General features: G+C 35.4%; 5 protein-coding genes across 6 annotated transcripts; 2 read left to right on the top strand and 3 right to left on the bottom strand.

Moving 5' to 3' along the window:
- Positions 1-243: 243 nt before the first annotated feature.
- Positions 244-1,456, bottom strand: LOC104768704 (transcription factor MYBC1). The gene has a single exon (XM_010492737.3). It carries the CDS (start codon positions 1,232-1,234, stop codon positions 410-412), a length of 825 nt encoding a protein of 274 aa, XP_010491039.1. The 5' UTR covers positions 1,235-1,456; the 3' UTR covers positions 244-409.
- A 4,113-nt stretch (positions 1,457-5,569) lies between these two features.
- On the top strand, positions 5,570-7,854 carry LOC104768703 (ubiquitin-conjugating enzyme E2 22). 2 transcript variants are annotated; one of them, XM_010492736.3, is made up of 7 exons: positions 5,570-5,782; positions 6,328-6,454; positions 6,560-6,704; positions 6,802-6,879; positions 6,970-7,082; positions 7,176-7,279; positions 7,367-7,854. In XM_010492736.3, exons 2-7 carry the CDS (start codon positions 6,452-6,454, stop codon positions 7,680-7,682), a joined length of 759 nt encoding a protein of 252 aa, XP_010491038.1. In that variant the 5' UTR covers positions 5,570-5,782; positions 6,328-6,451; the 3' UTR covers positions 7,683-7,854. The 2 variants fall into 2 exon arrangements, with proteins under 2 accessions (XP_010491038.1, XP_087361583.1); XM_087505457.1 differs by having other exon boundaries at positions 5,679-5,906; positions 6,270-6,454.
- A 47-nt stretch (positions 7,855-7,901) lies between these two features.
- LOC104768702 (putative protein S-acyltransferase 3) lies at positions 7,902-9,863 on the bottom strand. The gene is made up of 5 exons (XM_010492734.2): positions 9,494-9,863; positions 9,176-9,355; positions 8,778-9,089; positions 8,474-8,695; positions 7,902-8,380 (listed from the first exon to the last, which is right to left on the bottom strand). Exons 1-5 carry the CDS (start codon positions 9,629-9,631, stop codon positions 7,994-7,996), a joined length of 1,239 nt encoding a protein of 412 aa, XP_010491036.1. The 5' UTR covers positions 9,632-9,863; the 3' UTR covers positions 7,902-7,993.
- Positions 9,864-14,640: 4,777 nt separating this feature from the next.
- Positions 14,641-15,572, top strand: LOC104768700 (uncharacterized). Its single transcript, XM_010492732.3, has 3 exons — positions 14,641-14,859; positions 14,967-15,131; positions 15,226-15,572. Exons 1-3 carry the CDS (start codon positions 14,704-14,706, stop codon positions 15,421-15,423), a joined length of 519 nt encoding a protein of 172 aa, XP_010491034.1. The 5' UTR covers positions 14,641-14,703; the 3' UTR covers positions 15,424-15,572.
- Positions 15,573-15,629: 57 nt separating this feature from the next.
- Positions 15,630-19,232, bottom strand: LOC104768699 (coatomer subunit delta-like). The gene is made up of 12 exons (XM_010492731.2): positions 19,082-19,232; positions 18,629-18,676; positions 18,490-18,529; positions 18,164-18,387; positions 17,679-17,921; positions 17,432-17,600; positions 16,997-17,295; positions 16,672-16,864; positions 16,430-16,583; positions 16,251-16,313; positions 16,063-16,159; positions 15,630-15,951 (listed from the first exon to the last, which is right to left on the bottom strand). Exons 2-12 carry the CDS (start codon positions 18,629-18,631, stop codon positions 15,856-15,858), a joined length of 1,581 nt encoding a protein of 526 aa, XP_010491033.2. The 5' UTR covers positions 18,632-18,676; positions 19,082-19,232; the 3' UTR covers positions 15,630-15,855.
- Between the last annotated feature and the right edge of the window lie 59 nt (positions 19,233-19,291).

Genomic DNA, 19,291 nt, shown 5'->3' with positions numbered 1-19,291 from the left:
TCCAATTGTACAACATACACACACAAATACATACACTTTTGTACATACATAATGGATTTGGCCATTTGGGGGGGGGACTATCCTCAATTTCTAGAATGTTATAAGAAAAAAAAAAAGATTTGGTACCTACAATTGCTTTTTTTTTTATTTTCAGTGCAAAGTTACTTTTTAAGAACAAATCTGAGCATCCACAAGAAAAAAAAAAATACAATAAAGTAGTTTGTGTAATCAGATCTAAACAACTGAAAAAGATAACTTCTTTTTAGGCATTTCAGAGGCTTTTACAGAGTAAACCAATCATACGTTCCAAGACGATTGTAGTAACACTTTGAAACATATAACAGAATCATCAAAGATCTGGTCACAGAGCAGAACTCATGTTGTGAATGTTCCAATATATATATTTTATTCAATCGTCTCGAGTTGGAAACAGAGTTAAGACCGTCTTGGCTCCTGATTCCAAATCTTGTGTGTAATTAGCGACTTGATGACTATGCACATGCAATGAAGCTGGTCTGAAAACTGGTTGCTGTTGTTGACTCTGCCTAGCCAAGAACATTGCTTGCTCCGTCGCTTTGGTCGGAGAGTTGAAATTCGCGGCGGAGATTTGTCGGTGGAGGAACTGAGACGGTGGTTGTAGATGAGTCGCTGCATGCTGAGTCGAAATTGGGACAAAAGACGGTATGAAATGGTCGGAACTTTGTCTACTTGTCGGATGAAGGAAATGTGGAGGAACAGGTGAGCTAGCAAAGAGATGATCAGAGTCACCGACGCTTCCTCCGCCGCCACCTCCTCCCCCACCTCCGGATTGCATTCTTTTGAGGTAAAGTCTGTATTTTTGCAAATGGCTAGCTACGTTTTCTCTGGTTAAACCATCGACGCTCATGAGCTGCATGATGGTTTTAGGAACAGCGTTCTTGATCCCGAGATGAGCCACCGCGTCCACGAAACGCTTGTGCAGCTGCGGCGTCCATACTAGACGTGGACGTTTCAGGGTTCTTGCTGGCTCGTCTCCGGTTGAGTCTCCGGCGAACTCGGCTGAGGAATTGGTTTGTGGCTGAGGCGTGGTTTGAGGTAGAGGTTGACCGGTGTTTTCGTTGTTGTTGTGACGGTGGAGATCAAAGGCTATGGCGAGATCAGGAGTGATCAAGGATTGAGATAATGGTATGAGCTCCTCCGGCGACGGAAGCTCTTCTTCCCATTTAGAGAACCAATTCGAATCTTCCTCTCTCATCCTCCTCAAAAAACAGAGGAGAAGAAATCTCAAAATCTTGATTCTTGTATATATTTACAGTCTTGATCTCTCTTTACAAACCAATATGGTGAAGATGAAGAAGTAGGAAAACACAATGATGATGAACGAGGAAGATGGAGAGAGAGAGAGATGATATTATTGATTTTGAGGCAAAGACTTGTGAAGAGACTTCAGAAGATTCTTATAAATTTTTATTGTTGTTATCTGTTTTTTTTTTTTTCATTTTTGGTTTTGAGATTGAAAGTGATCATTAGATTCGACCGACGCCTACTTTGGCGCGTGGCCTCCACTTGTTGACCATTATGATCTTTTCTATTCACTTTCTGCTAAAAAAATCTTTGATTCTTTTTTTTTGCTTACATATACGATAACAAATTTTTACATTTCGAGATTTGGGATGTTTTTATTTTACATGGTTTGGACTTTTTCTCTTATGATTAGAAGAAGTTCATAACCACTAGATAAGTTCCTCTAATTGTTTATTACGGTCATTTTGTGACTTGTGAAGCAGTGTAAAGAACACTTTGGGAATTTGGACAATTGGAGATTAGTGGACAATTGGAGATTACATAAAATTCTATAGTCTATACCTAACATTTTACAATATTTAAATGGCTCGTATTTATTGGTTGTTATACAGTTTTTTAACCTTAGTAGGAGGAAGCTTGTATTTAGGTATGTCAACATAACTAGTTAACTACTATAAATTAATGGAGCTTTTTAATGATAAACTAGACCCTACCTTCGTTTAGAAACATAAACATAACATCTCATCTCTTTTTTTAACACTTAATAAGTTATAACGTGTACAATTGGTATATTCAAATGCCTTTTGTTTTGGATTATATACACCAAATCTATATATAATAGTGATAATATAACACGTAACATGAAAAACAATACACTTTTATAAATATCATCAGACAGCGATAAGAAAGTTTTGTAATGATGATATATTATCCAGACGTAAAAAATGTTATATACAAACAAGCAACAATAAACACATTGTATATCGAATAGAAAAATAGTACCAATTTGATCCCTACCTTTATTCTATATTAATTCATGTTCAACTACTAAAACTCGTGTTTGAAACGTATTGATGTTAATGCAGAACACCACCAATTTTGTATTTTGAATATAGGATGAACTAACTATACTCGATCACTCCAAACACGAGTTTGACGTGACCCGGGAGTTACCGCAATTGGGGCAATTGAACCTATCGCCTTTTCAAGTCTTCTATAGATTCTCTCAAGATATTCCACATATCAATTCATTCAATAGTATTTAAAGCTTCACGGGAAAGATTTGTAGCAAAAGTTTGGCTATATCTTTTTGACTTGTTTAAACGGCCAGTTTTGTTCTACTTTGTTTTTTTTTTTCTCGATTTCCCATTTTTTATTCTAGTTTTTGTTAATATGTATGTTATCTTGTCATGGATCATGCTAATTGATACCCCTCGCTTTCTCTATATATATATTATTTCAATCACTCAACCAAGCACACTACAAAATTCAGAACATCCCCTAATTAGAACAAAATTAAAAAGCTTGATCATTCGTTTCCTTTTCGATCGATTAAAGTAATAGTAGTTGTAACAGTGCCATATCAAACTATTTGGAGGCATAGTGTACAATTTGTTTTGTTGAAGTGTATGCAGGTGTGAAACATTTGGACCATTTGGACATTACAACTTGTCAACTTACACGCAATGAAAATCAAAGTGTAAATCTGAACGAGCGGTCTTTAGTATGATTCTCTTTTAGGAAAGTGTTTTCCACGCGCCGTTAAAACTCACATAACATAAATATTATTATTTCTTAAAGTGGAAATTTTTCCTTTTTTTAAGATCATATAAAGCAAAAAGAAACGAAGAAAACTAAGATCGTATGCTTTTGGACCCTTTATATTCTTTCTAACATCATAGAAATTAAGTAAAAGCTTGTGTTTACCCTTCTCTACTTCTTCGTTCCTTGTTTGTTATAATCATTATAACATAACTTTTGTTTGGTTTAAAGTTTTCTTGGATTCGACATGATTCCATTACAGAAAATTCAAATCTAAACTACCAATAAATTTAGCTAAAAGCTAGTTAGTTATACTATATATATTCTTACGACGACAACCATTTTAAGATTTTTAAACCAAACATCAGTTTCACAACTTTCACACAAGGTTGTGTAAACGTTATCTAATCTACAATAAAATGTAAGAGAAAAAAGAAGTAAATATATATTTCCCCAATGTAAAATGGTTACACCAAAAGTGAAAAATATTCACTATTTTAATAGTCACCAATTTGACTAACAAGGTTTGTGTAAATCCAAAGTTGTAACTTCAAATTATTGTTAGATCTCGAAGATAAATATGAACGTCCGTGGAGAATATCCCAGTTCTAAAAGAATAGTTTGACAAAGTTGGTCCACAGTACTCCACATTATACAACTTAGTTTGTCTTTTCAAATATCCTTTCATGTTATAAAAATTATGAAGTCGAAATTGACGTTTGGGTCCATGACCATGAGGTTCATATTACTTTGTCTTTATTTGATTGAAATCTATAGATAACTCTTGTAAAAAGATTCCAAAAGATAAACACAACACCTTCCAATCTCCTTTGTCGACGAGAACAAGTGCTGCGACGTACACATCCCCATCAAAAACATGTGCATGATGATGATATATAGAGACTAACTTTCTTTTTAATTTCCGGTCCATGTAAAGGACCCCATTTTGTATAAGGATAGTATGAAAATTACACTACCCAATCATATAGATTTATATACATATAAATTGACATGCGTAAAGTTCCTCATACAATTACGAATTTAATTATAGTTTGGTCAGTGTTCTCATGACCCGAAGTCGAACCAAGCTCAAGATTTCGTTCTACTAAAGATAAAATTATGTGTAAGTACATGTGATTTGACAAAAAAAAAAAAAAAAAATATGTGGAGACAAAAGAGTATCGTTATTGGTAAATCAATAGCCCAATGCTATTTGCTAAACATAGTGCGAATAACCTGAATAGCCGCCGAAGATAACAAACAAGTCCCGTAGTAGATACGAAGAGTATCACTGTAATTGTATTTGGGCCTTTATATTTGGGCTCAAATGCTAAAAAAACAAAATAAATTAGGATTATTTTTTGTTTCATAAAATAAGAAAATCCTTTTATAATTGAGATCCTGATCTTAGATTTAACCTAATATTTTGTTTATTAAACTTAATCTTCTTTGTGAATGAGATGCCAAAACTTTTCTTACAACCACTACATTTAAAAAATAAAAAAAAAAACGCGAAACAATGTTGTACTAATAAATCATTAAACTACATATATATATATATATATCTCTATTTTTCCATTGTTTTTCTCTTTACATAAAAAAACATGATATGGAATAGTCTAGTGGTTGTGACAAAAAAAAGAGAGAATAGTCTAGTGGTGAATTTTCTTTGATCATCAATATCCTACTTAGCGTTTGTCTCACAAGTCACAAGATGACATTGCCCTAGCTAGGGGCTAGTTTACAACCAACATATACATTATACACAGTTTAGAAATTTACAATAAATCTTTGTTGAATATTGGACAAATAACTAGTTAATGGACATGTTACGTTTGTGATTCAAACAAAATGTATTATCGATTACGTTTAAATCCAGGAGAATTCGTAAACGAATGAGTTCTTAACTTGTTTTGTAGTTGCTGGAGAGAATCTACAAATATTTAAACCCAAAAGTTTGTATTTGAGATCTACCTTTTTTTTCTTCTTAAAATTAACCAAAGATATTGAACGATAGATAGACCATATTAAATAAATAAGGTTCGTAAATCGTAACTGTCATCTGCAATCTTCAAAGACACAAAATGTGACACGTGAGAACTGATTCATTACCTCAACCAACAACACAAATCAATAAACTCCCCCCTTACCATTCATATTTCTCATTTAAAAAAATAAAATGATACACTTTTCTTTAAGTGTAATTAAATCAACTCCTTGATTAGGGTTGTCTTTTTTTCTTACATATCTAACATCAATAATATTTGTTTGTATTACAAATCTGGGTTAAATAAATTCATAATTAAGAAGCAACCTTGATTGAGATGATCTCATTAGAAAACAAATCAAGTAAAAAAAGAACAACACCTGACACAAAGTAACGGCTACTACTTCAACTAAGTTAAAGCGGGTGCGAAGAAGAAGACATCCCAACGGTCTATTCCAGGCTGGCAGTTAAATTACCATATTACCCTCTATCTTTGTTTTTCCTTTTTTTCCTTTTCTATGATACGCTCCCTTTTTATTTAAATTAACCCAAAAAAAAACATTTTATCTCTTATTTCTTTTATTAAAAATTCACAATAATTGAAGTTGAACCTCTCTCTCTTCTCTCTTCTCTCTTCTTCTCTCTTCTTCGTCTTCGATTTCAAGTTGAATCATTTACTTTGAGAGGTAGAGGGAAAAGGGATCGCCTTTTCTCACTCTCTTGCTTATTTTCATATTCTGGGTAAAGAAGGTAACGTCGTTGAGATCTCTCTCTCTTGATGTTCAATTTTGTTTTTTGTTTTCATATGTTTCTTTCTTGAAACGATCTGCTTAGGATGTGATTCTTTGATTTGTCTCTGTTGTGGGATCTCTTCGTATTATAACTTAGCCTCAATTAGGTCTTATGAGTTATTCTTGGATACCCTAAAGAGTCAATTTGCCCGAGATCCCAAATTTGATCCGTTTTAGGGTTTTCTATTGATTTGATCAATTCGTTGGCTTTTTCTGATGTGTTCCGTTCTTATGAGGGTCTGGTCACTGTTAATTTGCTTGAATCTATGTTAATTCGTATCTTCACTCTTCTCCATAAGCTTCAAGTTTAGATTTTTGTTCATTGGTTTTGCTCAATTGCCTTACTTTTCTTAATAGTTCATTACGGTGTGGTATTGGATTTAATGATTTTGACAAATTGATATGTTGATGAAACGTTTATGCTGTGAATCAATGTTGTTTCTTAGACCAATCTGTTAATGAATCGACGCTAATTACCTTTTTGTGACTTTGGGTTGTTAACAGTTTCATCGCATTTGAGTCTTGAAGACCAGAAAAAGGATCTTATCACATTGCTGCTTCTCCCTGTTTTATCTTAGTCTGTGGAAAAGAACTTTTCCGGAGGGTTTTTTTGTGCGTATTATTCTCCATGGTAACTCTCTCGCTCTCTGTTTCTTGCTTTGGATTGTGCTTAAACCTTTAGCTGGGACTGTACTGAATTGTCTTCTTTGATGGTGTTTTCTTTTTTAATGCGCAGGCAAGTAATGAGAATCTACCACCCAATGTTATCAAGCAGCTTGCCAAGGAGCTGAAGAGTCTGGACGAATCCCCTCCTGATGGTATCAAGGTTGTCGTTAATGACGAGGATTTCTCACAAATATGTGCTGATATTGAAGGACCAGGTAAGCACTTATATTTCCCTATCAATTTCATTCTCGTACAAGATTACAAATGTTGAATGATGTAAAGTAAGATGTTCTTTACTTTGATTGCGTGCAGTTGGTACTCCTTATGAGAATGGACTTTTCCGTATGAAGTTGGCACTGTCGCATGATTTTCCACATTCGCCGCCTAAAGGTATGCATCTTCACTTAAATTCTATGTTAAGCCAGAGACACATTGAATCTTTTTGTAATGGTTTCTAATTTCTTGAGTTTGACATTGCAGGCTACTTCATGACAAAGATTTTTCATCCTAATGTTGCTTCTAATGGAGAGATCTGTGTTAATACGCTTAAAAAGGATTGGAACCCTAGTCTCGGATTAAGACATGTTCTCTCTGTAAGATGCTTGACCCCCTTATCTATTCATCTCTTTTACTGGCTTCTTGAAAACTTGATATTGAGGGTCTGTGTTTTGTACATGTTATAACAGGTTGTGAGGTGCTTATTGATTGAGCCATTTCCAGAATCTGCATTGAATGAACAGGCTGGAAAGATGTTACTTGAAAACTATGACGAATATGCAAGGCATGCTAGGTGAGCCATCTCTGCTTTGGTCTCAAATGTTGTTGAACCTTCTCTGCCTTTTTGCCAAAAAATAAAATGCTTGTATACTGTATGCAGGCTTTACACAGGTATACATGCTAAACCAAAACCGAAGTTCAAGACAGGAGCTATCTCAGAGTCAACGACAGCTCTAAATGTTGGCCAGACCAACAACGAGACGCCTGGCGCTGCTACTGCAATGCCCTCTTCAATAACAGACATTAAGAGAGTAACAACAACTAGTGCCCAAGACCAACCACACGTGGCTGTAGCAGCCACAGCAGGATCTGCAAGTGTGGCCACTACCACGCAAAAAAGGGAAGCAGGTTTGGCTAAGGTTCAGGCAGATAAGAAGAAGGTAGATGCCAGAAAGAAAAGTTTGAAGAGACTATGATGTTGCTATCAACTCTCAGTGTCTTAAGCTTCTCGAACCTAAACTGTTGTTTCTTTTTTACTTGTAAGAGATCTGTTGTCTGAGGATTTCTCATTCTGGGAAAGAATAATATTTGCCAATGAAGCCGAATGTTAAACATTTTGGTGTTCTAATCTACATATGGTTTTGCTGAGTAATGTTGTTGGATAAGACCAAAGACACATGGGCCTCTGGAACCAGTTGTCTGTAATTCTTGCTATACAGATTTCATCAGAATGTTCGAGAGAATATAGACAAAGATGATACAACAATGAGGGATTCTTCATTACAATTTACTTTGGCAAATCTAGTTGAGTTGAGAAGAAGGAAGGATCATGCTCAGAAGCATCCTCTCTAGTCATCTTAGATCTGTCGTAGTCATCACTAATGTCCTTGATATCTAAGTTTTGTGTAGGCAGAGGAAGCTTTTTCGGGCTCTCTCTTTTAGTGAGCTTGCCTCCCATTTCTATATCATATCTCACGGAGGAGCTATACTCTGACTCATACTCGGATCCGTTAGATGCTATTGTCATGTCATCTTCTTCCGGGACCATTGCTCTGAGATCTAGTTGCGAAGGCGGGATCTTAGCAAATAATACTTCTGTAACATTCTTCAGAAACCCTCTCTTGTAAGGATTTTCTTTCCTGTCATAACGGTACCGGAAATTCTCATATGTTGTCTGCAAAACAGACACAACACGAGAAAGGTCTCAAGGCTAAAAGCTAGCTAACAAGATTTAGATGTGGTCCTCTGATAAAGGTAAGGAACATACCTGGTTTGTAGACATGAGATAGAAGTGGAAAATGGTAAGGCCACCAACGAACCAGACAGCAACGAATGAATAGACGATAAGAATGACAGACACTATATCATAAGACATTGTCCTCCATAGTTTGCCAGGCTGTCGAATCAGATTGATCCAGGAGAAGACAAAGACATATATGCATAACAATGTTGAAGTTGAGATGAAGCAGATAAAGAACGGGTAGTTTCTCTGCAAAAGTTGAACACCAAGAAACAATTACTCTCTGAACAAGAAGTGTGGAAATCTATTCTAGTATCCGTTCAAGACTTACCCGGGCAATGCACTGTCCAACCCAAGGACAATGATGATCAAAGCGTTGGACGCAGTTGTTGCAGATGGAGCAATGTGATGCTCGAGGTGGACGATAGAGCAAGCAAGTATCACAGAACTTGACTTTGATCGTGTAACCGTTGACGAAAACGTCCTTGGTTCTTGGAATCTTGAGATTAGGAGTTTTGTTGTTGACCCATTCCATAGATTGTGTCAAGGAACTATCTGAATCATCTTCAATATTCATTGATGTTTTATTCCTTGGGATGATTCCTGGATCCCTAGCTGATGTCAAGACTAGAAACATAAAAGCCTGCAGATTCCAAGATATATATCAGCTTCAAGGGAAGCCAACTTAAAGCTAAGAGAGAGAGAGAGAGGGCTTCAAAGGAAACAAACCAAGAGGGTGAGGATAAATCCTGAAGTCAGAACCATGTAGTTGAAGAAAGGATCGCCTTTTCTGATCCACACGAGCATCCTTATGCAGAACGTAAGCGCAGGAGCTCCAATCAAGAACGAGGTTAGGAACAGAGATGATACATCAGGACCAAAGATTAGTCTACCACCACAGAAGAATCTCTGATGAAACAAAAGATGAACCAAACATCATATTCACATTCTTGTTGAACAAGAAAGAAAACATTGAATAGGTTAAGAGAAGAACATTGAATTGTTGTTAAAGAGAAGAAGAAGGGATCAGAAAGAAAATATTATTACGTTGTTACCCTTCCAGGCTTTGTACAATCTGATTTGAGAAATGTGTTTAGAAGTTGAAGCCGTCATGAGAATAAGATCATCAGAGGGAATACAATGAACCTGACTGCTCTTCTTCTTGCTCATTCTCTCCCTCTGCATTTTGTGGTTTCCCCTTGCCTCAAAAACCCATACATGAATGAAGCTTTGTAGATCTTAATTTATTTTCTTCTAAATTTTTTAACTGAGTTCAGAAATTCCCAATTCTTTTTTTTTGGGATCAGCCAAATTAAAGAAAATAAATATGGGTTTTGGGGATTTCTGTATTTTTTTTTTGTTTTTTTTCCCTTAATAATAATCCAATGCAAACCAATCCCCATGCAGTCTTGTTTTTGTCTCCTCTCTAACAAATTTTTGTAGTCCTCAAATAGTTTCCAAGATTTTCGGTAATTTTTATTTTTTTACTGAAAATAAATTTTAGGATGACTCAATAATAGATAAAGAGGAAGAAGTGCCGGAAGGATAAAATGTTAATTTGATGTCTTTCTTACGTAAACTGTAAACACCATCTAAGGACGTTCTTTATGACCGATTCACAATGTGAAAAGTATGAGTACTATTATTGGGTCTTTATTAGGGTCTTTATGACTAAAAAAGCCAAGCACTTAAAATCATGAAGAGATATTAACTTACTTACTTATAGGTACCATCGGAAACCTGAAGGTTTACTACATAAGTATTGATATTTATTTATACGTACTACTATCAACTAAAATTTGCATTGTCTATCCGCAAAACTGGCCACTAATACCATTGCAGTTTGCAACAGCAACAATATCCGAGTCCAAAACACCCTTCTCCACTTTTTGATAAGGCCGCAATATTATTGACTTGAGCCTTAGCCTGCAAGACAAAAAGAAAAGAAGTCCTTTTCACTTAGAAATATGAGCTCGTATCAACATATCCATCAGTAAGTTCAGGTTTATCAAACTATGAGAGAATACCTGTAATCTCCATATCAAGCTTTTCAAACCTATGAAGGAAAAAACTAATAATTTTAGCCGGTTGCAAACAGAAAAATAAGAGTTTACTAACAACATTATTTGAAATGCATACCACCAACTTATAAGGCTATAAATCTTTTTAGTTAGATTATATATTTAGTTTAAAAATATGTTGCTTTTTATTTTTAAAATCCATGATTTTTTTTTGTTTGTTATTAATTTTTGGGTAATATTAGCGGATGCCACAATGTTGGAGAAAAATGAAGGAGATACCACAGTGTCAGAAAAACAAGGTAATTACCAGTTTTTGGGGTAGGGGAATTTACAGTCGAGCCCTCAACAAATGGGCAGGAAGTGGTGGAAGCCGACAGCAGGGGCTTATGGGCTTATAGGTAGGGGACTGAAGGAGAGTGGCGTAAATTCCTCCTGTTGAAGAAACATGTCCTGTAGACAATATGGTATTTTCTTTATTATCCATCTAAATTGTGGTATCCAATACATATTCTCTTAATTTTTCTTATTTCATATTTCTTAATTTTTTTATTTGTATTAATATAGTATTATTTAGTGTATTAGATGTTTGAAAGGAAAAAATGTTTTTAATGAACTAACAAAAAGGTTAATGTACCAATAAAAAGAGATGCTTTGATATCTTAGATTCTATTTTATGTGTTATATGTAAAAATATTTTACTTATGTTTTGATTATATTTTACATATGTTTTGATTATTATTTTTTTTGTTAATTTACCTTTTCATATTAAAAGTGTATGTAAGATGTTATGTAAATGCTAAATCTTATCGATGAAATTAGTTAGAAAATATTGAAATATATGTAATACATTTTTAGTTTTATGATTTTAAAAACTGTTTGAGAAAAATTATGATACATTCGTCACTTTTACTCATGAAGTCGTGGGAAACAATTCTTCTGTCTTCTCGATGATATATCCATATTGTTCCTGTCACATAAATTATACTACTACAACAAACATGCTATTTGGGACCACAACTAACAAAAGAAAGAATTAACCACAACTAACAAAAGAAAGAATTAACATCCTTTAAAAGATTTACAAAATTAATTTGTATTTTTTTTCTTTCGAAAAGGAAACCAAAACGGAGAAAGGGTCCCAACTTTTCAAATGTACACCAGACAGAAAAAAGAGAAGCCATTTTAGGATACGAAGAAAATTGTCAGCATATATTCATTTTCGGTATCTCACTATCTCCAGACTCCAGTTGTACACATTTTCTTAACCTCCTTTTATTTACTGTCTTTTAATTTATGCCAAGATAATGAATATGAGTGATCATACTCAGACTCCAGACCTCATTTAAGTCATACTGATAGCTTATAGTTTTAGTAATACGCGTCATATTAGTTGTATCATATCTTTCCAATTGCTCTTACTTAGCTTACAAGTTTTTTTGACTAAATATTTTTTCATAAGGTTTTTTGGTACGCACTGTTTATGACTAAACTCTCTTATATATAGTAAAAATTTCCATTCGTGGTGTTTATGAACTTTAAAAAAGTAAAAGTAATTTCTTGATATGCTCTCAATATGACGCGTATTAGCTGTCCAGAAATTAGTAAGCTAACAGTTACTGATACTTGTTTTCTGTAAGATCAAAATGCCGTAAACGTTAGCTTATTAATTTCTTGACAGCTAATACGCGTCATATTGAGAGAGCTAATTATTACTATATATCTTTGTGCATAAGTTTTGGTACGAAGTTTTTATGACTATATACTTTGTTATTGTCGATAAAAAAATTCCATTCGTGGTGTGTAATGTGTATGCATGATGTTGATTACATAAATTTAAGAAAAAATAAACAGGTCAGTTTTCTCTTTTACTCAAAAAGTTGTTATAAAACGTAACCAAGATTGAGTCATTAAACGTGTTTAATTTGTTAAGATTCTGTAAGATCAAAGTATTGCAAACGTTATTAGTTTATTAAAACAGTCATGAAGAATTAGCTAAAAGGTGACTTAGTATCAAACCAACGTCTCGAGTAAACAAAAAAATTGTCCTCTAATAGTTACCAAGATTTTCGGTAATTTTTTTTACGTACTGAAAACACTTTGAGGATCAATCAATAATAGATAAAGGAGTGCCGGATCGGAAGGATATAATTTTATTTTCATGTCTCTCGTACGTGAACACCATTTAAGAGTCTTAGCTTTACTTAAATTAATCATCGTTTCCCGGTTTATATTCAGTTAATATGTACATCAAAGATATAGTAATGAGTTTTTGTGGCATGAGCCAATCAACAACGTTATGAGAGAGTGTCACGTTGCTAATGTTATCATCTCGTCTTCGTTATGAGTAATTAGAGATCTTTAATTACTCTCCTCTCGTGGTTAAAATCAAAGTGGCCAAACACGAGAATCGGTAAGGTTAAAGTTAGAGTTCCTTCCACATAGTCGACTCATCTCTGTGATTGAAGTGATGCCATCGCCGCCGATCGCTAAGGAAAGATGTATTTGCAAATCTAGTAGGTATTTTTGAACCGTTATGTATTTTTGGATAGATATTTTGAACCGTTAAATGAATACCATTATGTAAGTGTTGCAAGGTATAAAATCTGGATTTGATTACATGGTTACATCAACTCTTGAAAGTTCCACTAAGTGCTAGTCTTTGTCAAAGAGAAAGAAGAAGATATAATTTTTTTTTCGCGGTCTATCTGTTTGAAGACAATAGACGGTGACACGACTTGATCAAACTTCATAATTAATCTCGCATTCTGGTTGAGCAACAAAGAAGTATGAACATCTAAGTATGAACATATATATCCTAATTGAAAAAACCAGAAGAACAAGTCATGTAGAGTTTTTGAGGTAAATTACATTGGATTCTTTTAGAAAATAATTAAGAAGAAAAAAAAAAAGGAAGAGAGAAAATATTATTACAATCTGATCTGAGAAAACTAGAATAATGTACCCAATAATGCTAGATATTTTAAGATATACTGTATAGTCAAAAACTTCTAAAAGTGATTAGTATGCTTCTAAAAGAATATAATATGACACATCACTGACAAAAAAAAAAAAAATAGTATGATACATCATGTAGTAATAAGAGTGCCACGTGGTAATCTTCTAGTAATATAAGTAGTGTTCTGATCTTCACGAAATTATTAGGGTTTTCAGCGATGACTTCCCCAACGCGTCAGAAGATGGAGGAGACAACGTTCGACGACAGATAATTCCGAAGACGGAACACTGGAAGAGATTCAACTGTTCTATGATGAGTGGGATAAAAGCAAGGTTTTGAGATTTCTTTCTCCTCTATATTATATTTCTTTTGTTTTTATTACTTTGTTTCAATATTTTGATTATCCCGATCGGGAGAGATTTGGTGCAGGGTTTTGATATCGACTTCTGGCAACCTTTGGATCTGGACGACAGTACAATGGTTCGCGAGCCTCAAACCAACAGAGATTTTATCGCCAAGTTGTCCAATCTGGCTCTCACCAAGCACAACGCAGACAACGTTAGGACATATTTGTTTTTTTGTATTTTTTTTTTTTTTTTTGTTTCATGAATCTATATGACTCTGTTTCGAAATTTGATTTGGTTTGGTGGTAGGGAACAAGGCTTGAATTGGGCAAGATTTTGAGGGCAAACTTCCATCCATATGCCGGAATCACTTTATACATCTCTTTCGAAGTCAATGATCCGTCTGATGATGCTAATCAGACCAAGCCCTATAGAGCAGTGGTTCGCTACTTAGCCGGAGATCTTGAAGTACACTCTTGCAAGCCTAAACCCTCTTTGTGAATTTTGTTAGAGGTTTGTTGTGGTATATCTGCAAGCTCAAGAGGGCAGAAAAGTGTTTGCTTTGTCCTTCAACATCGATTTTTGTATGGTTTGGTGTTGGTGTTTCATCATGTCATTAATTAGCCAAGTTATGTATTTGGGTAGATATGAATAATTTAGTAGGTTTGTATTTTTGGATAGATATTTTGAACCGATAAATGAATATGCCATTATCTCACTGTTGCAAGGAATATAAAATTTTAGATTTTGAATACACAATATTTTATTTTTTTGTAGGAAATTTAATCGTAACTTGATAAACATGGACCTAAAAGACAAAATATGGAAAAAACAAAATTTGATATATATTTCTTTTGATTTCCTCATCATAAACTCATCGATTATTAGGGTTATAGTTTTCAACCCCCCATATCAAATCGTCCAATATTTTCAGCGATGAGATCACAGATTGAGCATGAGAGGTCCGATCTTCCTTGCCCTAAGCGTCCCAAGTTAGAGGAGACATCGAAACATGACTCGTATGATTCGGATGATTGGGAAACTTTGTCAGATGATTTCCGACTCTTAGATGAAGAGTGGGACAAGAGCGGGGTTTGTAATCCAATAAATCTCTCCAACGTTCGATATTTATTGATTATCTTTGTTTTACTTTTGATTTTATGGTTGGTTTTTATACATATACATATTCATCTTTTTAGGGTTTTGATGTGGACTTGTCGAAACTACGTCACACATTCGGTTACGGATCTGTGGATCTGGACGAGTCTGACCTAGCTAGCAGCAGCGAGCCTCATGAGAACAATAACAGAGATTTTCTCAACAGAATTTCGAAGATGGCTATCTCCTACTACAACGAAAGGACGGTTAGTAATCGAATGAATCAATATTACAACTTCTTCTCTTGTTTGCTGTAACATATTAATTAATAGTATTGGTTATGATGAATGCATCGTATAGGATACAAGTTTGGAACTTGTCAAGGTTCTGAGAGCAAATTTTCACCCATCTGCTGCAATCACGCTCTACATCACCTTCGAAGCATATGATATTTGGGATGTTAATAACCAGACAAAACGGTACCAGGCAGTGGTTCGCTACTTGCCCTGGGATATTAAAGTATGCTCTTGCTGCCCTGCGCCATCTTCTTCAATCTAGATGATGAATCTTTCTTTATAAATTGGATAGCTTGCTATGGATTTTCTCAAGTTTTGCAACGTGAGTTTATACGTACACACGTATATATGAATAAAACTCTTTAGCTATCTGTAAAATTTTACTTGAATAAATGTTTTATGATTCAAAAATGCAATGGCTTCTTTGGTTCCCAGTAAAAGAAGTAAAAGAAAAAAAGCGAGATTGTATTGGTAGCGTATTATCCTTACCATTGAGAAAGAAGTTGGCAAAAACAAAAGTTATGAATATGTATAATGTCTTAGTAGTAGTAAGTTGATAAAGAAACTAGCAAAATCCCAGAACATTAAGTTTCAATTTTTGGCATACAAATACGAGAGACAAACCCAAAGACCAGATAGTATAGAAGCAATTAAAAATAACAGAGGCTCCAAAAGGACAAACTCAAAGAGCTTCTCATACGACTTGGTAATTCTGTGCAATCAGCTGCGTCCTCTGCACAAACCTTGGGGTCACACCACCACCACCTCTCAGAGGAATCATTCCAGTCACCTGCACCATTATGAACATGCCATCTCATTTGTAATCCAACACAACAAGCCTCAATTCTCGGATAAACCAAAATATGGAACTTGTATTTTTTCAGAAGACCAAGATTCATACCTTCAAGCCACTGTAAGTACTAGCGGCTGCAAACTGAACAGAGATGGGGAAGAAGGCCGATGAATCCGCTGGTGGCACGACAAACTCCATTGACCCACTGCAACAAAATTTTCATGTATATTCATTCACATGACAAATAAAACTCCAAAGTAGTTTTTAAGCAGATGATGGCATCATCATTAGTTTACCCGCGGTTGGTGTTGTCAATGAGAAGTATAGACCATTCGAGAACAGAATTTCTTGGGTCGTACCTGATAATATTCACAAAGATACGGTTAGTTATTAAGGGTGGATAGAAAGACAATTATAAGTTTCAGAACAAATAAAGAGGTAAACCAGAGTGTAAAGGTCAATTTATGTTTCAAACCTCCAGTCCCCATCGCATTGTCTAACGCTTGGTGCATCTCTTAGAGCAGGAAGTGGTACAGAGATGATGACATTAGTCAGATCAAACATGGCTGAGGCTTCATACTCCAGGCTGACATATGTCTCGTTTCCAGAGACTGAAGGCCAACAGTTGACTGCACCAGACAAAAGATTTGCATGAATGGGACAAACATAAACATGTAAACCTGTGAAAAACAGACACGATAGACTCCAAAGCCTTACTTGTAAGTGGCACCATTGACTCTTCTGCTCTTTGCATTCTCCACCTGAGAAGACCAACTCCATCTCCACCTTGACCAGTGGGAAATGGCTGATCAGGTCTCTTCAGCCCTAGAATATTCTCATTATTAAACATATCTCGGTTGATGTTGGGATGAGTCTTGAAAAGAATTTCGGGATTTCCACCGGTTTCAATCTGTAGACAAAATAAAACATAGACGGGTTCAAGATAAAATACAGAAAGTGATGATGTGTGATGATGTATTCAAGAAAACTGTAAAAGGCCTGGTAAACTCTTGCAAACAGTTAAGAAAGAACATTGGAGTACCTGGACTTGGACAAATCCATCTTCTTGGTTAAGAATTTGAAGTGACAAGGTTCCCTGCATATCAAAGCTACTGACTCCACCATCTCGTCTCAATGCAACATTGAGCTTCTCTTCGACAGTCAAAGTGAAAGGATCAGTTGGAGGTGGGGCAGACGCTCTGGATTGGCTAGTAGGCTTAACATCTTCAATGATGTCTTCACCTTCTGCTTTAAGGGACTCCATTAACTGGTTCTTGCCAGACTTGCCAAGTTTCATGCCAGAACTCTTAGGAGGAGCAGTAACAGAAGACCGTGATCGATCTGTCAAGTTAAGCACGGTGGATAAGAATTTTGAAGCAAAGAGTTTTTGTTATCGAAATTAAGTAAATCGATAGAGGCGCCTAAGGAACCATAGATGGGACATCTGTGAAAGATCAACTAGTTAACACACACTAACCTTTCGGTTTGGTATTGATAGGCTCAACATCTGAAATCATGCCAAACCCAGAACCACTTCCAAAACCACCGCCACCACCACTGGATATGCTCAAGTCATTGAAACTACTTTCAAGTCTTCCAGATCCCATTGAACTCATGGACGAAAATCCTGGCTTATTCTTTTCAATCTGAGAATTAAGTAAGAAATATTTATAACTGTTCGAGAAAAATAGCATAAAAGAGCAGGATGCGCTCCTGTCATGTACCTTGCTTTTGTCAATCTCATTCGCCTTACGCTTCATCACGTCTTTAGTGTCATTGATCTTGTTCTGCATTACCAGCTTATGTAACTTCTCCTCATGACTTTCCATTTCACAATACTGCTTCACCTGGGCAACTGTCACACTTTCCTTGTGCCCAAGAGATATGACTTCATCAAACGCAAATATCAGCTCAAAAGCAGCCCTGAGAATCCCTTCTTCATCTAAAGACATGGAATACTCAGGTACCTAGAAACAGTCAAATGATCAAACAGCATGTCAACGCTTTGTCTGTAGCAAAAAACCTTTTTGGAAATAAAATTCAGCTCTCCCTCATAAGAACTGTCAGGCTTCGACGAGGGTATGGTACTAACAACAGTACACAGACTCACTTTTCCAAATAACTAAGAACCAGTACACATCCAGAATCAAGGAAATGAACTCCTCAAATAAAGTAGCAGAAGTAAAAGTAAAAGAAGAAAGAAGCATACAAGTTTGGAGAGCAAAGTGAGGGTGGCCAGATCTTCAAGAATGTTACTCTGCTTAGTTGTAACAAGAAGCAGAAACAGAGATTCAATAGGCTGATATACATATCGCACATTCTCTGTCTCGATATAGGTATGCTGCTTTCCCATTCCAACCAGCTTAGGAAAAGCTGCAAGTAGACCTTCAATCCTGATACGGGACATATCCACATATTGTCTGGAAATAAGCACTATATAAAAGAACACAAGTTAGAGAAAACGCCCAAAAAACAAAATATATTGAACAAAACGAGAATTCGAACACAATGTAAAAGGTAGAAAAATTAATTCACCTTTCCCAGACTTAACCACAATGGCAGCAGCAAGCACGACCTATATAAACCACAGGTTACAAAATCAGACCATAAAAAAATCATCAAACACCACAGTTCAAAAACAGAAATAAACAAATCATAGAATAGAACTAAATACCATGTTGACTTGCGTTTCGGGTTACAATCTCAGAAAGGCAATGTGAATCTGAAATACAAAGACAAACCAAACGGTAGAGTGAGTCCAAGTAAGAGCAAGATCAGAAGAAACAAACGAGATTTGATCCTTGAAGATCAAAAATAGCATAACAAGGGAAAGAGATCTCGCATCTGGTAGCGAACGAAATACACAAATCCAAACGAAACGCGAACTTACTAGCGAATCAAAATATATAAAACAACAATTCATATGAAATTGCACAGATCCAACGGATCTAAGAGCATCAGAGACACAGAATCGAGAAAAACATAACTGGAGAATCGAAATCAGCACAAACGGATCAAATTCAGGAAACAGGATCGCGAAATTTAGAAGAACAATGGAGATCTACATAAATGCAGCTACAAGGAACACTGATACTAATCAAAACAACGAGAGAGAACAAAACGGTACCAGGGAGTGATCGAAGGCGATGAAATCACCAGTTTCTTCTTCACAAAGCTCGCCGAGTAAAAAAAAAAAAAATAAAGACGAAACGAGTCTGAGACTAAATAAATCTAGTGTGTCTGTGTGTGTTAGAGAAGACGATCCACAAAACGAGGACAAGTTTATTATTAGGCCATTATTGGGCTTTTCAAGCCCATCGTATCCATAAATTGATAT

The sequence above is a fragment of the Camelina sativa genome, chromosome 20 (assembly GCF_030686135.1).
Source record: "Camelina sativa cultivar CO46 ecotype springtype chromosome 20, ASM3068613v1".
Classification (NCBI taxonomy): Eukaryota; Viridiplantae; Streptophyta; class Magnoliopsida; order Brassicales; family Brassicaceae; genus Camelina; species Camelina sativa.
This window is presented reverse-complemented; position numbering and strand designations above follow the sequence as displayed.

Coding starts and splice junctions, on each gene's coding strand:
- LOC104768704 (XM_010492737.3), bottom strand. CDS start 1,234: ATGAGAGAGGAAGATTCGAATTGGTTCTCTAAATGGGAAGAAGAGCTT.
- LOC104768703 (XM_010492736.3), top strand. Junction 7,083..7,175: donor GATTAAGACATGTTCTCTCT/GTAAGATGCTTG, acceptor ATGTTATAACAG/GTTGTGAGGTGCTTATTGAT. Junction 7,280..7,366: donor GAATATGCAAGGCATGCTAG/GTGAGCCATCTC, acceptor TACTGTATGCAG/GCTTTACACAGGTATACATG.
- LOC104768702 (XM_010492734.2), bottom strand. CDS start 9,631: ATGCAGAGGGAGAGAATGAGCAAGAAGAAGAGCAGTCAGGTTCATTGT. Junction 9,356..9,493: donor AAGCCTGGAAGGGTAACAAC/GTAATAATATTT, acceptor TTGTTTCATCAG/AGATTCTTCTGTGGTGGTAG. Junction 8,381..8,473: donor ATCTCATGTCTACAAACCAG/GTATGTTCCTTA, acceptor TCTGTTTTGCAG/ACAACATATGAGAATTTCCG.
- LOC104768700 (XM_010492732.3), top strand. CDS start 14,704: ATGAGATCACAGATTGAGCATGAGAGGTCCGATCTTCCTTGCCCTAAG. Junction 14,860..14,966: donor AAGAGTGGGACAAGAGCGGG/GTTTGTAATCCA, acceptor TCATCTTTTTAG/GGTTTTGATGTGGACTTGTC. Junction 15,132..15,225: donor CCTACTACAACGAAAGGACG/GTTAGTAATCGA, acceptor TGCATCGTATAG/GATACAAGTTTGGAACTTGT.
- LOC104768699 (XM_010492731.2), bottom strand. Junction 17,601..17,678: donor ATGAGATTGACAAAAGCAAG/GTACATGACAGG, acceptor CTTAATTCTCAG/ATTGAAAAGAATAAGCCAGG. Junction 16,314..16,429: donor CAATGCGATGGGGACTGGAG/GTTTGAAACATA, acceptor GAATATTATCAG/GTACGACCCAAGAAATTCTG.